The following is a 25982-nucleotide window of genomic DNA, read 5'->3' as shown; positions in this document are numbered from 1 at the left end:
ATATACAGCACAGAAGATCATTCATGTCCTCTTCAGAGTAATTCAGAACTAATCCCGATAGCCTTCATTCAATTTTTATCTTTTTAATCCCTTAAAGGGTGCAGAGGTCTTTACTTCAAACAATTGCACACTGTAAATCTCTGTACTAGGACATTTCTACCAATTCCTTAACTCCTTGTGTTTGTGGCAGTTTTTAATTGATAAACCCTCACCTCTGACTCTCCAACCAATGGAAGTAGTCTTTTTATAAAGTTTATTTATGTCACAAGTAGGCTCACATTAACACTGCATTGAAGTTACTGTGAGAATCCCCTAGTCGCCACACATCAGCGCCTGTTCGGGTACACTGAGGGAGAATTTAGCATGGCCAATACACCTAAGCAGCAGATCTTTTGGACTGTGGGAGGAAACCCACACAGACAGTGACCCAAGCTGGGAATCGAACCCACGTCCCTGGCACTGTGAGGCAGCACTGTGCCACCGTGCTGGGTCTTGAGTGTCTATTTTCTCTATCACCTGTGGAGTGCCAAAGGAATCCGCATACCAAGTGACCAGTCCCTCTTTTTTCCACTGATTGTCTTTTGGGACCAGGGTGATGCAAGGGGACATGAATATAGCTGAGGAGGACACTGGGTTGCAAGGGAGTAGAATAGACAGTATTACAGTTGATAAGGAGGATGTGCAGGATATTCTGGAGGGTCTGAAAATAGATAAATCCCCTGGTCCGGATGGGATTTATCCAAGGATTCTCTGGGAGGCAAGAGAAGTGATTGCAGAGCCTCTGGCTCTGATCTTCAGGTCGTCGTTGGCCTCTGGTATAGTACCAGAAGATTGGAGGTTAGCGAATGTTGTCCCATTGTTTAAGAAGGGGAACAGAGACTTCCCCGGGAATTATAGACCGGTGAGTCTCACTTCTGTTGTCGGCAAGATGTTGGAAAAAATTATAAGGGATAGGATTTATAGTTATTTGGAGAGTAATGAATTGATAGGTGATAGTCAGCATGGTTTTGTGGCAGGTAGGTCGTGCCTTACTAACCTTATTGAGTTTTTTGAGAAAGTGACCAAGGAGGTGGATGGGGGCAAGGCAGTGGACGTGGTATATATGGATTTTAGTAAGGCGTTTGATAAGGTTCACCATGGTAGGCTTCTGCAGAAAATGCAGATGTATGGGATTGGGGGTGATCTAGGAAATTGGATCAGGAATTGGCTAGCGGATAGGAAACAGAGGGTGGTGGTTGATAGTAAATATTCATCATGGAGTGCGGTTACAAGTGGTGTACCTCAGGGATCTGTTTTGGGGCCACTGCTGTTTGTAATATTTATTAATGATCTGGATGAGGGTATAGTTGGGTGGATTAGCAAATTTGCTGATGACACCAAAGTCGGTGGTGTGGTAGACAGTGAGGAAGGGTGTCGTAGTTTGCAGGAAGACTTAGACAGGTTGCAAAGTTGGGCCAAGAGGTGGCGGATGGAGTTTAATGCGGAGAAGTGTGAGGTAATTCACTTTGGTAGGAATAACAGATGTGTTGAGTATAGGGCTAACGGGAGGACTTTGAATAGTGTGGAGGAGCAGAGGGATCTAGGTGTATGTGTGCATAGATCCCTGAAAGTTGGGAATCAAGTAGATAAGGTTGTTAAGAAGGCATATGGTGTCTTGGCGTTTATTGGTAGGGGGATTGAATTTAGGAGTCGTAGCGTTATGTTGCAACTGTACACAACTCTGGTGCGGCCGCACTTGGAGTACTGTGTGCAGTTCTGGTCCCCACATTACAGGAAGGATGTGGAGGCTTTGGAGAGGGTGCAGAGGAGGTTTACCAGGATGTTGCCTGGTATGGAGGGGAGATCCTATGAGGAGAGGCTGAGGGATTTGGGATTGTTTTCGCTGGAAAGGCGGCGGCTAAGAGGGGATCTTATTGAAACATATAAGATGATTAGAGGTTTAGATAGGGTGGATAGTGATAGCCTTTTTCCTCTGATGGAGAAATCCAGCACGAGGGGGCATGGCTTTAAATTGAGGGGGGGTAGTTATAGAACCGATGTCAGGGGTAGGTTCTTTACCCAGAGGGTGGTGAGGGATTGGAATGCCCTGCCAGCATCAGTAGTAAATGCGCCTAGTTTGGGGGCGTTTAAGAGATCCGTAGATAGGTTCATGGACGAAAAGAAATTGGTTTAGGTTGGAGGGTCACAGTTTTTTTTTTTAACTGGTCGGTGCAACATCGTGGGCCGAAGGGCCTGTTCTGCGCTGTAATGTTCTATGTTCTATGTTCTATGTTCTATGTGGCAGCCATGACTAACTGCCCACTCGTTAGCCGCCTTCCCTCAGCTGGTGAACTGATGAACATGAGAGTAGCCTGCCCCGCACATTTAAACATTTAAAGCTTGGCCCATGTCAATCTCTCAATTAGTTTTTTTTAACAGATTTGATTGGTTTCAATTGAGAGGAGGGTTGGGATTCCTCTCCTGCTCTGATTGCTGGAACCAGAATTGGGGCCTTGAAATTCACACAATTCCCTGCGCTGGCATCTTTGGTGTGGATAAACCAGCATTGCACTGGGATGGGCACAGTAAGAAGTCTCACAACAGCAGGTTAAAGTCCAACAGGTTGATTTGGAATCATAAGCTTTCGGAGCGCTGCCCCTTATCACTCACCTGATGAAGGAGCAGCGCTCCAAAAGCTCGTGATTCCAAATAAACCTGTTGGACTTTAACCTGGTGTTGTGAGACATCTTGCTGCGGCATTTTTTTGGGGCCTCCTTGCCTCTGTTCCTGACTTCAAGAGGCTGCCAAAATTCAGTTTCCAGCTGTCAGAAATCAGTAATATTCTGCTCCCCATCATGAATAAGCCTCACCTTGGTGATCAACAAAGAAAACATTTATTATAGACTGCACCACTGCTGACTCCAATCTCAGCTGGCAAGAACACATATAATTAAGTATCAGTCCCTAAGCAATGATGCCACACTTTAATCGGGCTTTCGATCTGTATCATTAGCAGAGGACAAAATCAAAGGGACAGACAGATTCAGCGGTGTTACTGAGTAATATGACAGCATCAGTTTCTTAGTAAACCCCAAAGGAAAGATTACAGGCAAGTTGCTTGCTTCTCAATGATATCCCTCTAATAAGTCTCTTAATGCTACACGAGCTTTTCTCCTGATAGTTTAATGAGCTGTTGGCACTCTGCAAAATATGTTACAACATGAAGTGTAGAAGAGCTAAAGGAACTCTTTTCTCATACGGATTGAATGGGCAAGCAGTCGCCAAAATTCAGTTCCTGAAATACAGTGCGTAAAATAGGCAGAAAGGGTTACAACAGGACCTCCCAAACTATGTGCCTACAGGAAGTACAAGAGCAGTGGGCACATAGGAACACTTCAGGCAAGTTGTTTCCACTGGCGGGTGAAACTAGAACTAGGGGGCATGGTCTCAAAATAAGGGGGAGCAGATTTAGGACTGAGTTGAGGAGGAACTTCTTCACACAGCGTAGGAGGCTGAGGGGTGATCTTATAGAGGTCTATAAAATAATGAGGGGCACAGATCAGCTAGATAGTCAATATCTTTTCCCAAAAGTAGGAGAGTCTAATACTAGAGGGCATAGGTTTAAGGTGAGAGGGGAGAGATACAAAAGTGTCCAGTGGGGCAATTGTTTCACACAGAGGGTGGTGAGTGTCTGGAATAAGCTGCCAGAGGTAGTAGTAGAGGCGGGTACAATGTTGTCTTTTAAAAAGCATTTAGATAGTTACATGAGTAAGATGGGTATAGAGGGATATGGGCCAAATGTGGTCAATTGGGATTAGCCTGGGTGTTTAAAAAAAAGGGCGGCATGGAGAAGTTGGGCCGAAGGGCCTGTTTCCATGTAAACCTCTATGACTCTATGACACAAAGGTTTGTGAATCTGTGGAATTCCCTGCCCAGTAAAGCAGTTGAGGCTACCTCATTGAATGTTTTTAGACAAGGATAGATACATTTTTGAACAGTAAAGGAATTAAGGGTTATGGTGATCGGGCAGCTAAGTGGAGCTGAGTCCACGAAAATATCAGCCATGATCTTATTGAATGGTGGAGCAGGCTCGAGGGGGCAGATGGCCTACTCCTGCTCCTCGTTCTTATGTTCTTAACACCCTCATCTGAGCTTGGAACATTATCACCCTTTCTTCATTGCCTCTAGAAAAAAAAACTGTTGGAACTCCCTACCTAACAGCACTGAATGTACGCACACCACAAGAACTGCAACATTTCACGAAGGCGGTTCACCCCCACCTTCTCAAGGGCAAAGTAGATATTGGAACAAATGTTGACCTAGCCAAAGGTGTCCACATTCCATGAACAGTTAAAATAATAACTGTTTATTCATCTCCAGTAAGCACATGTTGAAGTACTTTTAGCCAATATGTACACAGCTCTATGCACTGATACATCTGATAACCATGATGTGGAGATTCCGGTGTTTACTGGGGTGTGCACAGTAAGAAGTCTCACAACACCAGGTTAAAGTCCAACAGGTTTATTTGGTTGCACAAGCTTTCGGGGTGTTGCTCCTTCATCAGGTGAGTGAAGAGTTCTTGTGCTACCAAATAAACCTGTTGGACTTTAACCTGATGTTGTGAGACTTCTTACATCCTATAACTCCAGTTTCAGTGGAAAACTGTCTCCCATCATCGGCCATCAGTTGTGAAGGCTTCATAGATGCAAATCTTCATTGTATCTGAATCATTTATTTATTTATTTTTATTTTATTTATTTATCATTGTCACAAGTAGGCTTACATTAACACTGCAATTAAGTTTCTGTGAAAATCTCCTAGTTGCCACACTCCGGTGCCTGTTTGGGTACACTGAGGGAGAATTTAGCATGGCCAATGCACCTAACCAGCACATCTTTCAGACTGTGGGATAAAACTGGAGCACCCAGAGGAAACCACGCAGATACAGGGAGAACGTGCAGACTCTGCACTGATAGTGACCCAAGCCGGGAATCGAATCCGGATCCCTGGCACTGTGAGGCAGCAGTGTGCCATCTTGCCGCCTCAGGTGACAGCCCACACCCCACCCCCCACCCCCGCCCCCATACTGTTGATGATAGAACTTGCAACACTAGCATTAGCTGCCACCCAATCTAACAGGAGCTTCAGAATGGTGGTTAGGTGCATTGACCCGAACAGGCGCCGGAGTGTGTCGCACAGAGGGGAATTTCACAGTAACTTCATTGCAGTGTTAATGTAAGCCTTACTTGTGACTGATAAATAAACTTTAACTTTAACTTTTAAGTAAAAGGCTTTTGAAATTATCGCGACATACTTTAAGCTTAACACTGGGTTAAAATTATTAACTTAGCCTATGTACACATGGAGGCCTGCCAGAAATCAAGGTGTTAAAGAGGCCATTAATCAGTGTGTAGAGACTAATTATTAGTGTTGCATTTCACAGTGGGCTGCGAAGCCAAATAGATTTGCACTGTTGGTGATTGTGATGTCTGAGAATGAACAAAAATATGAACATACAAAAACTAGTCTTGTATTTATAAAGCACTTTATCATGTCTCAAATAGCTTCAAGCACTTCACACACAATGAAGTGTTATGATTGCATTTCAGTAAAAACAGCAGCCTTTTTACACGCAGCGAGTTTTTACAAAGTCAAACAGCCAATGAAGTTGAGTTGGCTTTTCTGGTGATTGGTGAGGGATGCATACCGGTCAAAACAGCAGATAAAACTCCCTATTCTTCATCAAGCAATGCCATTGCATTGAGATTGCCACTCCATTCTCATGGTGGTGAACTCTAATGAAAGGAGTCACCTTCTAATTCTTCTGTTGCTTACTTGAGGGGCAGCACGGTGGCCCAGTGGTTAGCACTGCTGCCTCACAGCGCCAGGGACCCGTGTTCGATTCCCGGCTTGGGTCACTGTCTGTGTGGATTTCCTCCGGGTGCTCCGGTTTCCTCCCAGAGTTCGAAAGACGTGCTGGTTAGGTGCATTGACTGAACAGGCGCCGGAATGTAGCGATTAGGAGAATTTCACAGTAACTTCATTGCAATAATGTAAGCCTTACTTGTGACTAATAAATAAACTTTACTTTATACTTTAAATCTACGCCTCCTGGTTATTGACTTCTCTACTAAGGGGGAAAATTCCATCCTATCTACCCTATCTATATCCCTCATAAATTTAGACACCTCGATCAGGTTCCCAATCAACCTTCTCTGCTGTATTGCCAGGCTAGCCAGCCTCTCTTCATAGCTCAAACGCTCCAGCCCAGGCAATAACGTGGAGAATCTCCTCTGCACCCTTTCTAGTGCATCCTTCCTGTAGTATATCCTTGCTATAGCATGGTGGCCAGAACTGCACACAGTTCTGCACACTTCCAGACTTTAACAACAACTTGCATTTACAGAGCACCTTCAACTTATGTCAGAGACCAAGGTAGTTTAAGTGATCCATATTACAAATAAGCGATAGATTCAAATGGGTTTAAGTTAGTTGTTTTGTGTAAGAGAAGGTACAACTTTACTTAGATGCATGTTGAATAAATGCATTTGCATGTACGGGTGTTTTGGTTTCAGTTTATTCTATTGTGCTGAAAGAATTTACTATGTGAAAAGTAAGCGCGACCTTGGAAAAAGCATGAGATGTTGCTTAGCAACCAGGGACACCTTTAGGGGAAAATACTTTTTAAGTGTGTCCTAAACTGAACCTCGAGGCAGTTAGAGCTGGGAAAATAGAGAGTGAACAGCTCTTAGCTCTCCTAAAAGCAGGAACGGCAGACAAATGACATGAAAGCATATTCCAGAGGAATTACAAGACCTTGGGCCTGATTTTACCATTTTGATTCGAAGTGCTGAATCTGGGCCCAATTCTGATCTGACTTGGAAATCTGTTCTCAAGTGCCCCCATACGCACTTAGCCTGAAACAAAAATCGCGGGTCTGAATCGTGCAGTTTGCGCCCAAAACGCCGCAGCTCCGATCGGAGCTTTGAACTGCCCATGCGCAGTGAGAAAAAAATTTGAAAAAACGTACCCCTGTCACATCGTTCCCGGGCCGCAAAAAGCAGATAAAGCGGCTCGGGAGCAAAAAGCGGGAGTGATGGCCCCCACAGACATCATCCCACCCCCACAACATAACTGCCCCATTATCCACCCCCCCCACCCCGCTACCCAGACTGATTGTGACCCTCTGCCCCCCTTTTCCCCCCCAACAATCACCCACAGAGTGGCAGTGGCCCCCCTGCCCCCCGCCCGCCCTACCAGAGATCCATCTGGCCTCCCTCCTCCCTCCCACCCCTCCCCCGCCCCCACTAGAGAGCGATCGGGCCTCCCCCCAACCAGAGATACATCTGACCTGCCTCCTTCCTCCCTACCAGAGAATGCCTGGGCCTCCCCCGCCAACTAGGGAATGCCCGGGCCTCCCCCCCATCCCACCGAGATACATCTGACCCGCTTCCCTCTTCGCTTCCCCCCCCACCGAGAGAACGATCGGGCCTCCCTCCTCTCCCCCACCCCCACCAGAGAATGATCTGGCCTACCTCCCCCTCCCCCTCCACCACAGATCTGAATCAGAGAGCCGTTGGAAGCTCTGAACTTACCTCTTCAGAAGCTGGAGCGCCCAAAACAGACCTTTGCCAAGCAGGTCTGTTTCACGCCGAATCTGGACGGGTGAACATGATGGTAAAGGGGGAAATGCAGATAAAGTTGGGCGGGCAGCCTATTAATTCAATTTAAATGTATGCAAATGCATTTAAATCGCTGTTGCGCCCGTTTCGGGCGTGATTCGGATCGCAGTCATTTTTGGGCCTTGGTAAAATGGGCATCTGCGTGGACTCAGGTGCAAATCGCATTAATTGCCTCACACCCGACTTTACCAAGTTTTTGCACCCGAAAACGGGTGCGACGCAATGGTAAAATCGGGCCCATTAATTCTGGAAACTAGAGAAAGGAGAGAATTTTCCTGGAAATTTAAAGTTAAAGGAACAAAGAGGAAGTGGAATGAGAACATTGAAGTTAAAGGCAGACCTGGAAATGGGTGGATGAAATTGGTTAGAGAAAAGCCAGAGATCGGAAACAATCATAAGATTTGTTGTCCTTATTTCCAGCCTTTGGAATCAATAGTATTATGTTGGGAACAGAGTACCTGAGTTTTGTGTAGTGGTTTGGGATACAGGGTGATCTGATAAGGTGAATTCATAATTGGCTTAGCGGTAGGAGACAAAGGGTGATGACAGATGGCTGCTATAGTGACAGGAGGCCAGTGTCCAGCGGCATACCACAGGGATCCGTGCTGGACCCCCTCTTGTTCGTCATTCATATAAATGACTTAGATGACTATGTGGGGTGTATGATCAGTAAGTTTACTGATGACACAAAGATTGCCGGGTGGTTAACAGTGAGGCTGAGTTTTTTGGGTTACAGGAAGATATAGAAAAGATGGTCAAATGGGTGGATAAGTGGCAGATGGAATTTAACCCTGAAAAGTGCGGGATGATGCACTTTGGAAGGAGTAATTTGACAAGGAATTATACGATGAAAGGTCTGACAGTGGGACGTTCTGGAGAATAAAGGGACCTTGGCGTGTTTGTCCATATATCTCTGAAGGCGGAAAGGCAGGTTAATAGGGGCACATTCGCCTTTATCAATCGGAGTATAGATTACAAAAGCAGAGAGGTAATGATGGAGTTGTTTAGAACTTTGCTGAGGCCACAGCTGGAGCACTGTGTGCAGTTCTGGTTGCCACATTATTGGAAGGACGTGAACGCATTGGAAGGGGTGCAGAGGAGATTCACCAGGATGTTGCCTGGGATGGAACATTTAAGTTATAAAGAGAGGTTGGATAGGGTTGGGTTGTTTTCTCTGGAGCAGAGAAGACTGAGGGGCGACCTGATCGAGGTGTAGAAGATTATGAGGGGCATGGATAGGGTGGATAGGGAGCAGTTGTTCCCTATCAGTCAGTTACAAGGGGACACAAATTAAAAGTGAGAAGTGGGAGGTTAAGGGGGGATTTGAGGAAAAACCTTTTTACTCTGAGTGTGGTGACAGTGTGGAATGCACTGCCTGGGAGGGTAGTGGAGGCGAGATGCCTCACATCTTTTAAGAAGTACCTGGATGAGACCTTGACACACCATGACATTGAAGGCTATGGGCCAAGTGCTGGCAAGTGGGATTAGGTGGGCAGGTCAGGGCCTTTCATGCGTTGGTGCAGACTCGATGGGCCAAAGGACCTCTTCTGCGCTGTAGTATTCTGTGATTCTGTTTGGATTCATGTAGTAATTCAAGGCAAAGGAATACTGAAAGGAGAGTTGGAAAGCCTTGAGACAGATACTTGCTGAAATACAGATGAGAGAAAGCCTTCTTTCAAAGGATGGTTGGAAAACAAGGAGGTGGAATCTTAATAAAACAGCTGAGGGGAAGTATTCTTTGAGAAAAGATTTTAAAGCTTCTTCTTTTGAGAGTGGAGTTGGGAATCACTTGTGTGACAATCACCTGTGGGTGAATTTGAGGAGAAACCCACAGAAGAATAATAGAGTGGTATTTGCTGCTGGGTTTCAGAGTGGGGTGTTGTCTGACAACAGTCAGCCTGTTGGGTTACAAAAAACTCCTGTTGGGAATGAAGGATTATTGTTTTATGGTTCAACTTAAGTTTTAAGTTCATTTATTAGTATCACAAGAAGGCTTACATTAACACTGCAATGAAGTTACTGTGAAAATCCCCTCGTCGACACACTCCAGCGCCTGTTCGGGAACATTGAGGGAGAATTTTGCATAGTGGCCAACCCACCTAACCAGTACCTCATTTGGACTGTTTCTTCCAGAGCACCTGGTAGAAACCCATGCAGACATGAGGAGAACATGGAGACTCCGCACAGACAGTGACCAAAGCCGGGAATCGAACCTGGGTCTCAAGCGCAGTGAGGCAGCAGGGGTAACCACTGTGCCACCGTGTATGTTTAATACATGTTTTCTTTTGTTGTTAAAAGCTAACTGCAGTGCTGTGACTCTGTCCATCCATAAAAAAATGTTTGCCATAAAAATAAAAGTTGAGGTCTTCTGAGCTAGGGTTCCATTCTGGTACCTTCTGTCCAGTAGTAACACCAATTGGGATTGTAACACTTAGTAAAACATATTTCCACCAGCTATAAGGCACAGGTCAGGAATGTGCTGGAATCGTTTCTACTTGCCTGGATGGGTGAAGCTCCAACAACACTCAAGAAGCTCAGCACCATCCAGGACAAAGCAGTCGCTTGATTGGCACCTCCTTCACCAGCTTCAATATTCACTTCCTGCACCATCGATGCACAGTGACAGCACTATGTGTTATCTATAAGATGCACTGCAGCAAATCACCAAGGCTCTTTAGGAAGCACCATTCAAACCTATGGGCTCTAGAATCTAGAAGGGCAAGGGCAGCAGATGCATGGTAACAGTATCACTTGCAAGTTCTCCTCCAAACCACACACCATCCTGACTTTGAAATAAATCATTGTTCCTTCACTGTTGCTCGGTCAAAATCTTGGAACTCCCTTCCTAACAGCAGTGGGCTGTACCTACCATGAATAGCAGCGATACTAGAAGCTGGTTCACTACCACCTTCTCAAGAGCAATTAGGAATGGGCTGGCCAGTAGTGCCCACATTTCAGAAAAAAAAAATTAATTCCTGAGAGCTGTGGCACATCTTGGTTTGGTCCAAAGCAAAGTGAAGAAACCTTCGATGTCCTGTAATGGATAGAGAAACTCTTGAGTGGAATTACAAATGAAATGGAAAGTAGTCTGCCAGGATTTTCAGGTTTAAAATCTAAGTGTTAATGAAACGTATCCACTTGGAGTACTGTGCTCAGTTCTGGTCGCCTCATTACAGGAAGGATGTGGAAAAGATTGAAAGGGTGCAGAGGAGATTTACAAGGATGTTGCCTGGATTGAGTGGCATGCCTTATGAGGATAGGCTGAGGGAGCTCGGTCTTTTCTCCTTGGAGAGACGTAGGATGAGAGGAGACCTAATAGAGGTGTATAAGATGTTGAGAGGCATGGATCGGGTGGACTCTCAGAGGCTTTTTCCCAGGGTGGAAATGGCTGCTACGAGAGGACACAGGTTTAAGGTGCTGGGGGGTACGTACAGGGGAAATATTAGGGGGAAGTTTTTCACACAGAGGGTGGGGGCGAGTGGAATCGGCTGCCGTCAGTGGTGGTGGAGGCAAACTCAATAGGGTCTTTTAAGAGACTCCTGGATGAGTACATGGGTCTTAATAGGATGGAGGGTTATAGGTCGGCCTAAAAGGTATGGATATGTTCGACACAACTTGTGGGGCCGAAAGGCCTGTTTTGTGCTGTAGTTTTTCTATGTTTCTTCTATGTTTCTATGTTTCTATTGTTCAGTTGGTTGTATTTGCTTTGCTTGACTCTGTACAGTAAAAGTTTTTCTTCAAAACATGAAACCTAATTCTTTCAGTTGATTAGGAATAATTGGTCATTTGAGTTTGTTTCTAAAATTTAATGGCCTCTGTCAAGGTCATAACAGCTGTTACCTGTTGGATAGGCAATTCCAGGACTTTGTTGCAATGCCATTGAAGAGTCAGTGATATATTTTCAAAGGTGGTTGGCATGTGATTTAAAGGGGAACGTGGTGATGGTATTTACAGGCACTCAGTGCCCTTATCTTTCTCGGTGGTAGTTTGCGGGCGAGGGAGGTGCTTCCGAAGAAGCCTTGGCAAGTTAGAGCAATGCATTCTGCACACCAGTGATGGAGCGAGTGGATATTTAAGGTGCTGGGCTGGGTGCCAATTAAGTGGGCTGCTTTGTCCTGGATAGTGTCGAGCTTCTTTTGTCTTGTTGCAGCTGCACCCATCCAGGCAAGTGGAGAGTGTTCCACCATTTATGTCTTGGTAGATGATGGAGAGTCTGCAGAGACACAGGAGCCTCTGAAGAAAGGAGAATTCAATACAAACCTGATGAGGGCAGACTGAGCTGGCTAGTATACTAAAATGCACCAGCCTATGAATATTGAGCAACAGAAGAGACTTCATGGAGAGAACTATATATAATATTGAAAACACAAGGGTGAATTTTATGGCTACCACCACCAGACGTATTTTTGGTGTGGAGACCTATCAAACTTCAAATCAACCAAAATAACAAAGCATTTGAAAATGACTCAAGATCTTTCGCAGAACATGAACCTCTGAAAACTGTAAAGTGTGGAGATTGTTCAGGACTGGCAAGCCTCTGCACCCACCCTTGAACAATCCCACAGAATATATTTTCAAGTAATCAATTAACAGTTAATTGTTATCGAGCCAACTGACCAGAATAATACAATGCCCATGCCATAACATGGCTGGCGTGGGCAGGTAGGTGGCAGGGAGCAGGCCATTTTGTAAGCAAACTGCTGTGACCTTTGGGGGTCGGGGGTGCTCTGTGCACATTGAGGGCACCTTACCCTCAAGATGATGCTATTTTTTGTTCTTCCCTCTGAAACCCATTCCCCCATTGCTTCCCTCCCTCTCGGCTCCTCAAGCCTTCTTCCCACTTCCAGTCCAACTAGAGCCCACCACCGATACTGCTGGGACAGCTGAGGCTGCCACGGAGGGGCGGTAATGCCACTCTCACCACGTTCATGCCGCCCGCAGTGTTGTTATTGCTGTGGGGCAACACGTGGGTCGACTGTCTTCTGACATTTCTTCAAGAGGGGGAGAGGGCACGACACCGCGCCCCCACCCCTCCCCAAACCCCCTCCTATCAGATTCAGCCCACGGGTAATTAATTGCCAGTTTCTCCAAAGACAATGCTGAATTGTATGCAAAAATACACACACACAAGGTAAACCTGGAGCTTCTTTGCCACGTTTTATTTATTGATTAGTGTCACAAGTAGGCTTACAGTAACACTGCAATGAAGTTACTATGAAAATCCCCTAGTCGCCACACTCTGGCACCTGTTCGGCTACACTGAGGGAGAATTTAGCACGGTCAATGCACCAAACCAGCACGTCTTTCAGAGTGTGGGAGGAAACCGGAGCACCCGGAGGAAACCCACGCAGACACGGGGAGAATGTGCAGACTCCACACAGACAGTGACCCGAGCCGGGAATCGAACCCGGGTCCCTGGCACTGTGAGGCAGCAGTGCTAACCATACATTGAGCGTGTGCCCTTCTGTGGTTGTAAGCCTGAACAAAAATCAAAGCTTTGTCCGCTAAATACTTTCAGAGAGAGAAATTGAAGAGCTGACACCTCCTTGTTAATGACGGGAAAAAAAATTCTTCTGTTCTACCGTTTTATCTCAATTGGCAGATTGAGTTGCAACTGCAATTGATAGTGTTTTATCTATCTGATGACCCAATGTTCTCTACACTGAGTTATTAAGGACAGTCTGTACAGTACACTGTGAATCTTAGATGTGAACCACAGTCTGGTGTATTGTGTATTGAAGGAGTGGAGAGATTACCTCTGGAGTATGGATGCAAAAATATTGCTGCAATAAAAGCAGCTTCAAGTGCGAGGTCATAAAACCCTGCTTGGATTTTCATGCCACATCCATGCTGTCATAATCATAAATGTCCACTTAAGGCTTATGGATGTTTATTGTTTATTGTTTCCGATGTTGTTCTTTTGAGTGAGATTGCTATAAAATGGAGGATTAGTGCTATTGGAATGCTCCTCTGGCGTAAGAACCAGATAAAACACCGCAAAAGCCTTGGTGATTGCTCAAGTGGAGTAAAAGATCCCAGGCACTATTCGAAGAAGAGTAGAGAATTCCCTGGTGTTCAAGGCCAATAGTCGTACCCGAACCAAAGTCCACAGTAACAAATTATCTGCTCATTCAACGAATTGTTCTTTGTGGGATCTTGCTGTGCTCATATTAACAACATTGATCAAATGCCACAGAATTAGGAGGCCATTTGGCCCACCGTGTCGGCACAGGGCGTAAAAAGTTTTGTCAAAGTTTATTTATTGGTCACATTGCAATGAAGTTACTTTGAAAATCCCCCAGTCGCCACACTCTGGCGCCTGTTCGGGTACACTGAGGGAGAATTTAGCATGGCCAATGCACCGAACCAGCACGTCTTTCTGACTGTGGGGGGAAACCGGAGCACCCGGAGGAAATCCACGCAGACACGGGGAGAATGTGCAAACTCCACACAGACAGTGACTCAAGCAGGGAATCGAACCCAGATCCATGGCGCTGTGAGGCAGCAGTGCTAACCACTGTGCCACCGTGCCTCCCTTTAACACCAATGACTGGCCTTGCACCTTTGAATACCAGCACCTCCTCTTTGGGCTATTCCAATGGGTAATGACTGGCCTCGACATCCATAACACAAGAGACAGAGTTTTAAAAAAACACATCCGCAGCCCAGGTGATTCTTAGCCTCCACAATAATGAGTCAGGTAGCTGGTGAGATGCCGATGATAATGTTCACGGTGGAGAGCATGTATGGAGCACGGTGGAACATGTATTACAAACAGCCCGTTTTTCCAGAGTGCATGGCCAATATCAATGAGTAAAATGCACCAGAAGTAGGCTTAATGCAGAAATGTAAGCATAGGTAGATGTGCCAAGTGGATAATCCATCTTGGCCTCCTCCAGTGGTTCCCCAGCATCTCAGATGCCAGTCTCCAGCCAATGTGTGTTAGTTTTTATTCACAGGGGGTTGGAGTTTAAGAGCCGTGGGGTTATGCTGCAACTGTACAGGACCTTGGTGAGACCACATTTGGAATATTGTGTGCAGTTCTGGTCACCTCACTATAAGAAGGATGTGGAAGCGCTGGAAAGAGTGCAGAGGAGATTTACCAGGATGCTGCCTGGTTTGGAGAGTAGGTCTTATGAGGAAAGGTTGAGGGAGCTGGGGTTGTTCTCTCTGGAGTGGAGGAGGCTGAGGGGAGACTTAATAGAGGTTTATAAAATGATGAAGGGAATAGATAGAGTGAACGTTCAAAGACTATTTGCTCGGGTGGATGGAGCTATTACAAGGGGGCATAACTATAGGGTTCGTGGTGGGAGATATAGGAAGGATGTCAGAGGTAGGTTCTTTACGCAGAGAGTGGTTGGGGTGTGGAATGGACTGCCTGCAGTGATAGTGGAGTCAGACACTTTAGGAACATTTAAGCGGTTATTGGATAGGCACATGGAGCACACCAGGATGATAGGGAGTGGGATAGCTTGATCTTGGTTTCAGATAAAGCTCGGCACAACATCGTGGGCTGAATGGCCTGTTCTGTGCTGTACTGTTCTATGTTCTATGTTCTAATTCGATTCACTCCACGTGATATCAAGAAATGGTTGGAGGTACTGGATATTGCATAACATTCTGACAATGGTACTGAAGACTTGTGCCCCAGAACATACTGCTCCCCTAGCCAAGCTCTTCCAGTACAGTTACAATGCTGGCAGCTACTCGACAATGTGGAAAATTGCCCAGGTATGTCCTGTGCACAAAAAGCAGGACAAATCCAAACCCGGCCAATTACCGCCCAATCAGTCTATTCTCAATTATCAGTGGGCTAATGGATGGGGTCATTAACAGTGCTCTCAAGCAGCACCTGCTCAGCAATAACCTGTCAGTGACGCCCAGCTTAGGTTTCACCAGGGTCACTCAACTCCTGACCTCATTACAGCCTTGGTTGAGCTGAACACCAGAGATGAGGTGAGAGTTGATTTGATTTGATTTGATTTATTATTGTCACATATATTATGCTCTGTCTGTATTGCGCACAAGAAACAATACTTTTCACTGTTTGCTAATACATGTGACAATAAAAATATCAAATCAAATCAAATCAATGTATGAGTGTACAATGAAAAGTATTGTTTCTTGCACAATATACAGACAAAGCATACCGTTCATAGAGAAGGAAAGGAGAGGTTGCAGAATGTAGTGTTACAGTCATAGCTAGTGTGTAAAGAAAGATCAACTTAATGCAAGGTAAGTCCATTCAAAAGTCTGACGGCAGCAGGGAAGAAGCTGTTCTTGAGTCGGTTGGCATGCGTCCTCAGAATTTTGTATCTTTTTCCTGTCGGAAGAAGGCGGAAGAGAGTAGGTCCGGGGTGCATGGGGTCCTTAATTATGCTGCCGAGGTAGCAGGAAGTGTAGACAGAGTCAATGAATGGGAGGCTGGACTGTGTGAAGGATTGGGCCACATTCATGACCTTTTGTAGTTTCTTGCAGTCTTGGGCAGAGCTGGAGCCATACCAAGCTGTGATGCAACCAGAAAGAATGCTTTCTATGGTGCATCTGTAAAAGTTGGCGATAGTCTTAGCTGACATGCCAAATTCCCTTAGTGTTCTGAGAAAGTAGAGGCGTTGTGGGCTTTCTTAACTATAGCGTCGGCATGGGGGGACCATGACAGTTGTTGGTGATCTCGAGACTTAAAAACTTGAAACTTTCAACCGTTTCTACTTTGTCCCCGTTGATGTAGAAAAGGGCATGTTCTCCACGATGGTTCCTGAAGTCGATGACAATCGCCTTCATTTTGTTGACATTGAGGGAGAGATTATTGGCGTTGCACCAGTTCACCAGATTCTCCACCTCATTCCTGTACTTTGTTTTGTCATTGTTTGAGATCCGACCCACTACGGTAGGGTCATCAGCAAACTTGAAAATCGAATTGGAGGGGAATTTGGCCACAGTCATAGGTGTATAAGGAGTATAGCAGGGGGCTGAGGACACAGCCTTGTGGGGTACTAGTGTTGAGGATGATCATGAAGGAGGTGTTGTTTCCTATCCTCACTGATTGTGGTCTGCAAGTTAGGAAGTTCAGGATCCAGTCACAGAGGGAGGTGCCGAGGCCCAGGCCACAGAGTTCGGAGATGAGTTTCGTGGGAATAATATTGTTGAAGGCTGAGCTGTAGTCAATGAATAGGAGTCTGATATAGGTGTCCTTGTTATCTAGGTGTTCCAGGGTTGAGTGCAGGGCCAGGGAGATGGTGTCTGCTGTGGACCTGTTGCGGCAGTAGGCAAACTGTAGTGGATCCAGGTAGTCTGGGAGGCTGGAATTGATTCATGCCATGATTAACCTTTCAAAGCACTTCATAATGATGGATGTCAGAGCCACCGGCCGATAGTCATTAAGGCACGTTGCTTGGTTTTTCTTAAGTACCAGGATGATGGTGTCTTCTTGAAGCAGATAGGGATCTCAGATTGTTGTAAAGAGAGGCTGAAGATATTTGCGATACCCCCATCAGCTGATCCACGCAGGATCTGAGTGCTCGTCCGGGTACCCCATCCGGGCCAGTTGCTTTCCGTGGGTGACATGACATCATGACCGCATTCGACTAAGTGTGGCATCAAGGAGCACTAGCAAAATTGGAATCAATGGGTATCAGGGGGCAAACACTCTGCTGGTTGGAGTCATACCTGGCACAGGAGAAGATAGTTGCGGTTGTGGGGGGTCAGTCATCTCTGGTACAGGAGATTTCTTCAGGAGTCCCTCAGGGTAGTGTCCTAGGCCCAACCATCTTCAGCTATTTCCTCAATGACCTTCCCTCCATCATAAGGTCAGAAGTGGGGATGTTCACCGATGATTGCACAATGTTCAGCACCATTCGCGACCCCTCAGATACTGAAGCAGTCCATGTTCAAATGCAACAAGATCTGGACAATATCCAGGCTTGGGCTGACAAGTGGCAAATAACATTCGCGCCACACAAATGCCAGGCAATGACCATTACCGATAAGAGACAATCTAATCATCGGCCCTTGACATTCAATGGTGTAACCGTCACTGAATCCCCCACTGTCACCATCCTTGGGGTTACCATTGACCAGAAACTCAACTGGACTCACCACATAAACACAATGCCTACAAGAGTAGGTCAAAGGCTAGAAATACTGCAATGAGTAACTCACCTCCTGACTCCTCAAAGCCTGCCCATCATCTACAATGCACAAGTCAGGAGTGTGATGGAATATTCTACTTGCCTGGATGGGTGCAGCTTCAACAACACTCAAGAAGCTTGACATCATCCAGGGCAAAGCAGCTTGATTGGCACCACATCCAAAATCATCCACTCCCTCCACCACTGACGCTCAGTAGCAGCAGTGTGTACTATCCACAAGATGCACTGCAGCAATTCACCAAAGATCCTTAGACAGCACCTTCCAAATCCATGACCACTGCCATCTAGAAGGGCAAGGGCAGCAGATACATGGAAACACCACCACCTGCAAGTTCCCCTCCAAGCCACTCACCATCCTGACTTGGAAATATATCATTGTTCCTTCGCAGTTGCTGAGTCAAAATCTTGGAATTCCCTCCCTGATGGCATTGTGGGTCAACCTACAGCGCATGGACTGCAGCGATTCAAGAAGGCAGCTCACCAGCACCTTCTCAAGGGCAACTAGGGATGAGCAATAAATGCTGGCCAGCAATGCCCATGTCCCATAAATGAATTTTAAAAAGCTGTATTTTTCGATCAATTTTGAAATGATGCTTCCGAGAGGGAGTCTCGCATGTTGGAGAACATTTTGGAAGATCATGGATTTTCTGTCACTCAGAAATAACCGATGGATAGTTGGGGAAGGGTTTCTGGGGATGTACTCCTATGGGTAAGCCCTCTTTGTGCTTTCTCAGTGTACAGTCCTGTGGCTTCTGGCCATATCAACCTGTGATTTCTGCTTGTATTCTCCTATAATGTCTGGATATAAAGTCCTGTGTTTTCTGGATATACAAAGAAAGAACAAAGAACAAAGTAAATTTCAGCACAGGAACAGGCCCTTCGGCCCTCCAAGCCTGCACCGACCATGCTGCCCTGACTGAACTAAAACCCCCTACACTTCCGGGGACCATAGCCCTCTATTCCCATCCTACTCATGTATTTGTCAAGACGCCCCTTCAAAGTCACTACCGTGTCCGCTTCCACTACCTCCCACGGCAACGAGTTCCAGGCACCACCACCCTCTGTGTAAAAACTCTGCCTCGTACATCTCCTTTAAACCTTGCTCCTCACACCTTAAAGCTGTGCCCCGGGTCCTATACTTTCCAGGTATATAGCTCTGTATTTTCTAGATATACAGGGCGGGGGTTTACAGCTTCATTTCGAGACCAGAAATTCGCACCCAAGGTCAATGGACATTTCCGTTGTCCGCCCCTCGCCCATTCCGCTTCCGTGGCGGGCGCAGCGGTAGAATTCTGGCAATAGTCTTTTGCCTTGCCGGGTTCCCCTCGACTGCTTCACATTTTTAAATATCTGTTGTAAATAGGCATTCAGGGATTCTTTATGTGGGCAGAACACATGGTGGGGAATGCCCTTCAGGCATATGTAGATAGAACATAGAACATAGAACATTACAGCGCAGTACAGGCCCTTCGGCCCTCGATGTTGCGCCGACCAGTGGTACCAATCTAAAGCCCCTCTAATCTACACTATTCCAATATCATCCATATGTTTATCCAATAACCACTTGAACGCTCTCAACGTTGACGAGTCCACCACTGCTGCAGGCAGGGCATTCCACGCCCTTACTACTCTCTGAGTAAAGAACCTACCTCTAACATCTGTCCTATATCTCTCACCCCTCAATTTAAAGCTATGTCCCTTCGTGCTAGCCAACACCATCCGAGGAAAATGGCTCTCACTGTCCACCCTATCTAATCCTCTGATCATCATGTATGCCTCTATTAAGTCACCTCTTAACCTTCTTCTCTCTAATGAAAACAACCTCAAGCCCCTCAGCCTTTCCTCATATGATTTTCCCACCATACCAGGCAACATCCTGGTAAATCTCCTCTGCACTCTTTCCAACACTTCCACATCTTTCCTATAATACGGCGACCAGAACTGTATGCAATACTCCAAATGCGGCCGCACCAGAGTTTTGTACAGTTGCAGCATGATCTCCTGGCTCCGAAACTCAATCCCTCTACCAATAAAGAGATTTATTCAAATAAATCTAAACGAGTCATTATGTCACTGGCAAGAGGAGAGGATATCAGAGATCATCTTATCATTCTGCTGACATAGCCATTTTTGCCCATGTTGAGTTTTGGGGTACAGTGGTTTACAGAGTTGGCCTTGGGAGTCCTCAGATCAACTCCGGAATCCAGATCCAATGGAATCTCATGGCATCAGGTCAAACATGGGCAAGGAAATCTCCTGATTACCACTTACCATAGCAATCCTCCCCTCCCCCCAGCAGCTGATGAATCAGTATCCCTCCATGTTGGACACCACTTGGAGGAAGCATTGAGGGTGGCAAGCGCACAGAATGTACTCTGGGTGGAGGACGTCCATACCCATCACCAAGAGTGGCTCAATAGAGCTATTACAGACCAAGCTGGCCAGGTCCTCAAGGACATAGCTACTAGACTGGGATGGCAGCAGGTGGTGAGGGAGCCAAAAAGAGGGAAAAACATACTTGACCTCATCCTCACCAAACTGCTGCAGATACATCTGTCCATGATAGTATTGATAGGAGTAACTCCTGCACAGTCCTTGTGGAGACAAAGTTCTGTCTTCGCATTGGGCTTACCCTCCATCATGCTGCAAGGCACTATCACCATGCTAAATGGACAGGCTTCAAACTGATCTAGCAACTCAAGACTGGGCATCCATGAGGTGCTGTGGGCCATCAGCAGCAGTAGAACTGTACTCCAGAACAATCTGTAACCTCATGGCCCGACATATCTCCCACTCTATCATTACCACCAAGCCAGGGAATCAACCTTGATTCAATGAAGAGTGCAGGAAGGCATGCCAAGAGCAACACCAGGCATACCTAAAAATGAGGTGTCAACCTGGTGAAGCTATAACACTTGTGTGTGCCAAACAGCAGAAGCAGCATGTAATAGACAGAGCTAAGCGATCCGACAACCAATGGATCAGACCTAAGCTCTGCAGTCCTGCCACATCCAATCATGAATGGCAGTGGACAATTAAATAGCCACCCTGAGGAAGGGGATCCATAAATATCGCTATCATTAACCAGGAGGGTGAAAGATTTACATAACTGGACTGATTTCTCACCCATTATCTGATCGTTACCACACTGTTGTTTGTGGGAACTCACTGCACACAAATAGGCTGCTGCATTTCCTATTTTACACTCCGACTCGTGAATCGTCTCTTTCCAATGATGATTTGAAGAATCATTTCCGATGTACTGGCACTTTTGGTCAGCTGGATGCTTGACATGATTTCGCAACATGCTTAAGATCAAACTCCTGACAAACCTTAGTTTCTGTTTGCCTCTGTGGAAACTAATGCTTTTGCTTAGACGGCATGGTGACACAGTGGTTAGCACAGCTGCCTCACAGCGCTAGGGACCCGGGTTCGATTCCTGACTTGAGTCACTGCTTGTGTGGAGTTTGCATGTTCTCCCCGTGTCTGCATGGGGTTTCCTCCGGGTGCTCCAGTTTCAAAGAACAAAGAAAATTACAGCACAGGAACAGGCCCTTTGGCCCTCCAAGCCTGCACCGATCATGCTGCCCTGCTTAACTAAAACCCCCTACTCTTCCACGGACCACATCCCTCCATTCCCATCCTATTCACGTATTTGTCAAGACGCCCATTAAAAGTCACTATTGTATCCACTTCCACTACTTCCCCCAGCAACGAGTTCCAGGCATCCACCACACTCTGTGTAAAAAATCTGCCTTGTACATCTCCTTTAAACCTTGCCCCTTAAACTTGTGCCCTTAGAAATTGACTCTTCCATCCTGGGAAAAAGCTTCTGACTATCCATTGTGCCCATGCCTCTCATAATCTGATAGACCCCTCAGGTCACCCCTCAACCTCCGTGGTTCCAGTGAGAACAAACCAAGTTTCTGCAACCTCTCCTCATAGCTAACGCCCTCCATACCAGGCAACATCCTGGTAAATCTTTTCTGTTTCCTCCCATAGCCCAAAGATGTGCAGATTAGATGGATTGGCCCCTTAGAGTCAGGGGGATTAGTAGAGTAAATGCGTGTGGTTGTGGGAATAGGGCCTGGGTGGGATTGTTGTTGGTGCAGGCTCAATGGGCCAAATGGCCTCTCTCTGCACGAGAGATTCAATGATTTTTCTCACCATAGACCCGCAGACCTTAGGTGCAGAGTGTGAGTAACCAATATGTGCAGAAGAAAAACAACCCAACACAACTAGCCTATCAGCAGTGGTAAGCTTCCGGCTGTTTGTCCAGCAGGAATAACTCCATATGTTGGGGCTTAGTTTATCCAGTAATGAGGAGCAATGTTGGATGAGTCCTGGTTTGATCTTTACATTTGATACCATTAATGAACCAGGTTGGCTGGTTAATGAGCAACAGTGAAAGGATAAGTGTAGACCTGCCAATCTTATATTAGATTATTGATGACGGTGAAACCACACCAGCTTGATCTGGAACTTCACTGTATTTCATTGGCTGTACAGCACATTGGGACATTTTCAGGTATCAAAAGGTACCCCATAAATGCAGGTTTTGCGAACAACCATTCATGAGGAGATACGCATTTTGGTGGCATCTCAGCCAGAAAGCAGGGAAAGCAGAAAGGGCCATAGTCAGTTATTACTTATTTCAATGCATAATCATATTGTGGACATGGCAGTTCATGAAATAAACAAGAATGAGAATTTAAATAGCTTCAATTTAATTCTGAAAGTCAACTTGAAATGAACAGTGTGGGTGGGATTTTATGGCCTCGCTCATCCCGAAACTGTAAGATCCTGCCCGAGGTCAACGGACCTCCCCATGCTCCGCCCCTCACTCGCTCTGATTCCCGTGGCGGGGGCGCCAATGAAATTCCGCCCACAGAGTTGATGGAATATCCAGGGCGAGGGGACATAATTTAAATATCAGAGCGAAATTGAGAAACACTGTTAAAGGCAAAGGGAGCATGGCACGGTGGCACAATGGTTAACACTGCTGCCTCACAGCACCAGGGACCCGGGTTCAATTCCGGCCTCGGGTCACTGTTTGTGCGGTGTTCGCACGTTTTCCTCGTGTTTGCGTGGGTTTCCTCCGGTCCAGTTTCCTTCCACTGTCCAAAGATGTGCAGGTTAAGTTGATTGGCCATGCTAAATGACACTAATGTCAGGGGGATTAGCAGAGTAAATGTGTGGGGTTACAGGAATAGGGCCTGGGTGGGATTGTGGTCGGCGCAGACTCGATGGGCCGATTGGCCTCCTTCTGTACTGTAGGGATTCTATTTGATTCTATGAATCTAAGTTTTGAACTCTCTTCTGAAAAAGAGACTTGATGGTGTGTCAACTGTCAATTTTAAATCTGAGATCGAAATAATTTTGTTCACCAAAGGACTTGCGGTGAAGGCAGGTATATGGAGTTCAGTAGCAAATCAGACCGCATACATTAAATAGTGGAATAGACTCAAGGGATTAAGTGGCCTGCTCCTGTGCCTATGCTCCTAATTAATATGTGAACAAGTATGCAACACTGTCAGACTTTGATCTACAACTCTTACCAGTCTCAGAGAGTAACTTTGTGGACTCCATTACTTTCTCGGTGTACACTCCAGGCTCGTAGTTCTCCATCTCCGCACTGATGATGTGGATAACCCTTGCTGCCCGCCCTCGGATGGCCCCAGCAGTTCTATCGAGTGTGTCCACGTCACCTTCCTGGAGAGCTATGACGCACTTGTTCACATCCTCCAATATGTGGTTTTCTGACAAAGTTTAAAGGAAGAGATTGAAGAAAATAAGTGACCTTTAAGATGAGGCTGACATCAATGTTTAGAAAATGGTTGATCATCCAAGAATTGAACAGTCATGGGCATGCACTGCAGTACATGGAACAATGGAAACATGGTGCAGTGAAAAGGATGTGATTAAATGGCGGGTCTAAATACATCAAGATCTAGTCCTGTTCCACCAATATACATACATGCCTAGCTCAATCAGCAATTCAACAACATAAGAGTCTTTGAGTCATAGAGGTTTACAGCATGGAAACAGGCCCTTTGGCCCAACTTGTCCATGCCACCCTTTTGTTTTAAACCCCTAAGCTAGTCCCAAATGTCCACATTTGGCCCAAATCCCTCTATACCCATCTTATCCATGTAACTGTCTAAACGCTTTTTGAAAGACAACATTGTATCCGCCTCTACTACTATCTCTGGCAGCTTGTTCCAGACACTCATCACCCTCTGTGAGGTTATGCACTTTGGCAAATTGAACCAGGGCAGGACTTATTCAGTTAATGCTAGGGTGTTGGGGAGAGTTACAGAACAAAGAGATCTAGGGGTACATGTTCATAGCTCCTTGAAAGTGGAGTCACAGGTGGACAGAGTGGTGAAGAAGGCATTCGGCATGCTTGGTTTCATTGGTCAGAACATTGAATACAGGAGTTGGGACACCTTGTTGAAGTTGTACAAGACATTGGTAAGGCCACACTTGGAATACTGTATACAGTTCTGGTCACCCTATTATAGAAAGGACATTATTAAACGAGAAAGAGTGCAGAAAAGATTTACTAGGATGCTACCAGGACTTGATGGTTTGATTTATAAGGCGAGGCTGGATAGACTGGGACTTTTTTCTCTGGAGCGTAGAAGGCTGAGGGGTGATCTTATAGAGGTCTATAAAATAATGAGGGGCATAGATCAGCTAGATAGTCAATATCTTTTCCCAAAGGTAGGGGACTCTAAAACTAGAGGGCATTGGTTTAAGGTGAGAGGGGAGAGATACAAAAGTGTCCAGAGGGGCAATTTTTTCAGAGGGTGGTGAGTGTCTGGAACAAGCTGCCTGAGGTAGTCGTAGAGGCAGGTACAATTTTGTCTTTTAAAAAGCATTTAGACAGTTACATGGATAAGATGGGTATAGAGGGATATGGGCCAAATGTGGGCAATTGGGACGATCTTCGGGATTTTAAAAAATGGGCGGCATGGACAAGTTGGCTGAAGTGCCTGTTTCCAAGCTGTAAACCTCTATGACTCTGTGACTCTACAGGACAGTTTGAATAAACAAATACTTTTGTCCTTTAATTTTTCACAGGTTGTGGGCGTCACTGGCTGGGCCAACACTTGTTGCCCATCCTTAGTTGCCCTTGAACTGAATGGCTTGCGAGGCCATTTCAGAGGGCATTTAGAGTCAACTGCATTGTTGTGAAGACAGATTTTCTTCCCCCAAGGACATTAGTGAACCAGAAGAGTTTAAACAATGACTGACAATGGTTTCATGGTCATCATTTGACTTTTAATTCCAGATTTTTTTGAAATCAATTTCCAACATCTGCTGCAGTGGGATTCAAAATAAAACCATTACCCTGGGTCTCTGGATTACTAGTTCTGTGTCTATACCACTACACCACCACTCCAAATATTCCAGGGATTAATAAATTGAGGAAAAGGAATTTTATGTTGCATGTGGATCAATGTGGGTTTGAAATTCTACACTTTTTTGATTATTTCATGGAATGAGGGCATCGTTGACAAGGCCAGAATTTGTTGCCCACCCTATCTGCTCTTTAGAAGGTGGCAGTGAGCCGCCTTCTTGAACCAATGTGGTCGATATGGTGCCCGGACCGCTATTAAGAAGGGATTTCCAGGATTTTCATCCAGTGACAGTAAAGCAACGGCATTATAGTTCCAATTCAGGATGGTGAGTGGCTTCGAGAGAAATTTCAGCTGGTGGTGCTGCCATGCATCCGCCATCCTTGTCCTTTTAGGTGGTAGAGGTCACAGGTTTGGAAGGCATTGTCAAAAGAACCTTGGTGAGTTGCGACAGTGCATCTTGTAGATGGTACACATTGTTTGTCATAGAATCCTACAGTGCAGGCTCATCGAGTCTGCACCGACCACAATCCCGCCCGGACTCTATCCCCATAACCCCATGCATTTTCCCTAGCTAGTCTCCCTGACACTAAGGGGCAATTTAGCGTGGCCAATCCACCTAACCCTCACAGCTTTCGGACTGTGGGAGGAAACCGGAGCACCTGAAGGAAACCCACACAGACAAGGGGAGAATGTGCAAACTCCACACAGACAGTGACCCAAGCCGGGAATCGAACCCGGCCCCCTGGTGCTGTGAGGCAGCAGTGCTAACCACTGTACCACCATGCTGCCACAATTTCAGGTTA

At 46.0% G+C, this 25982-nt stretch overlaps 1 protein-coding gene across 7 annotated transcripts in view; it reads right to left on the bottom strand.

Moving 5' to 3' along the window:
- LOC144504323 (catenin alpha-2) overlaps window positions 1-25982 on the bottom strand; it is a 1369240-nt gene that overhangs the window by 327279 nt on the left and 1015979 nt on the right. For all 7 annotated transcript variants that reach the window (XM_078229613.1, XM_078229524.1, XM_078229870.1 and 4 more), the window contains one exon: window positions 23371-23571. In XM_078229613.1, the coding sequence (XP_078085739.1) occupies window positions 23371-23571 (201 nt within the window). The remainder of the gene's footprint in view (window positions 1-23370; window positions 23572-25982) is intronic.

This window comes from Mustelus asterias, chromosome 1 (genome assembly GCF_964213995.1).
Source record: "Mustelus asterias chromosome 1, sMusAst1.hap1.1, whole genome shotgun sequence".
NCBI classification, from domain to species: Eukaryota; Metazoa; Chordata; class Chondrichthyes; order Carcharhiniformes; family Triakidae; genus Mustelus; species Mustelus asterias.
This window is presented reverse-complemented; position numbering and strand designations above follow the sequence as displayed.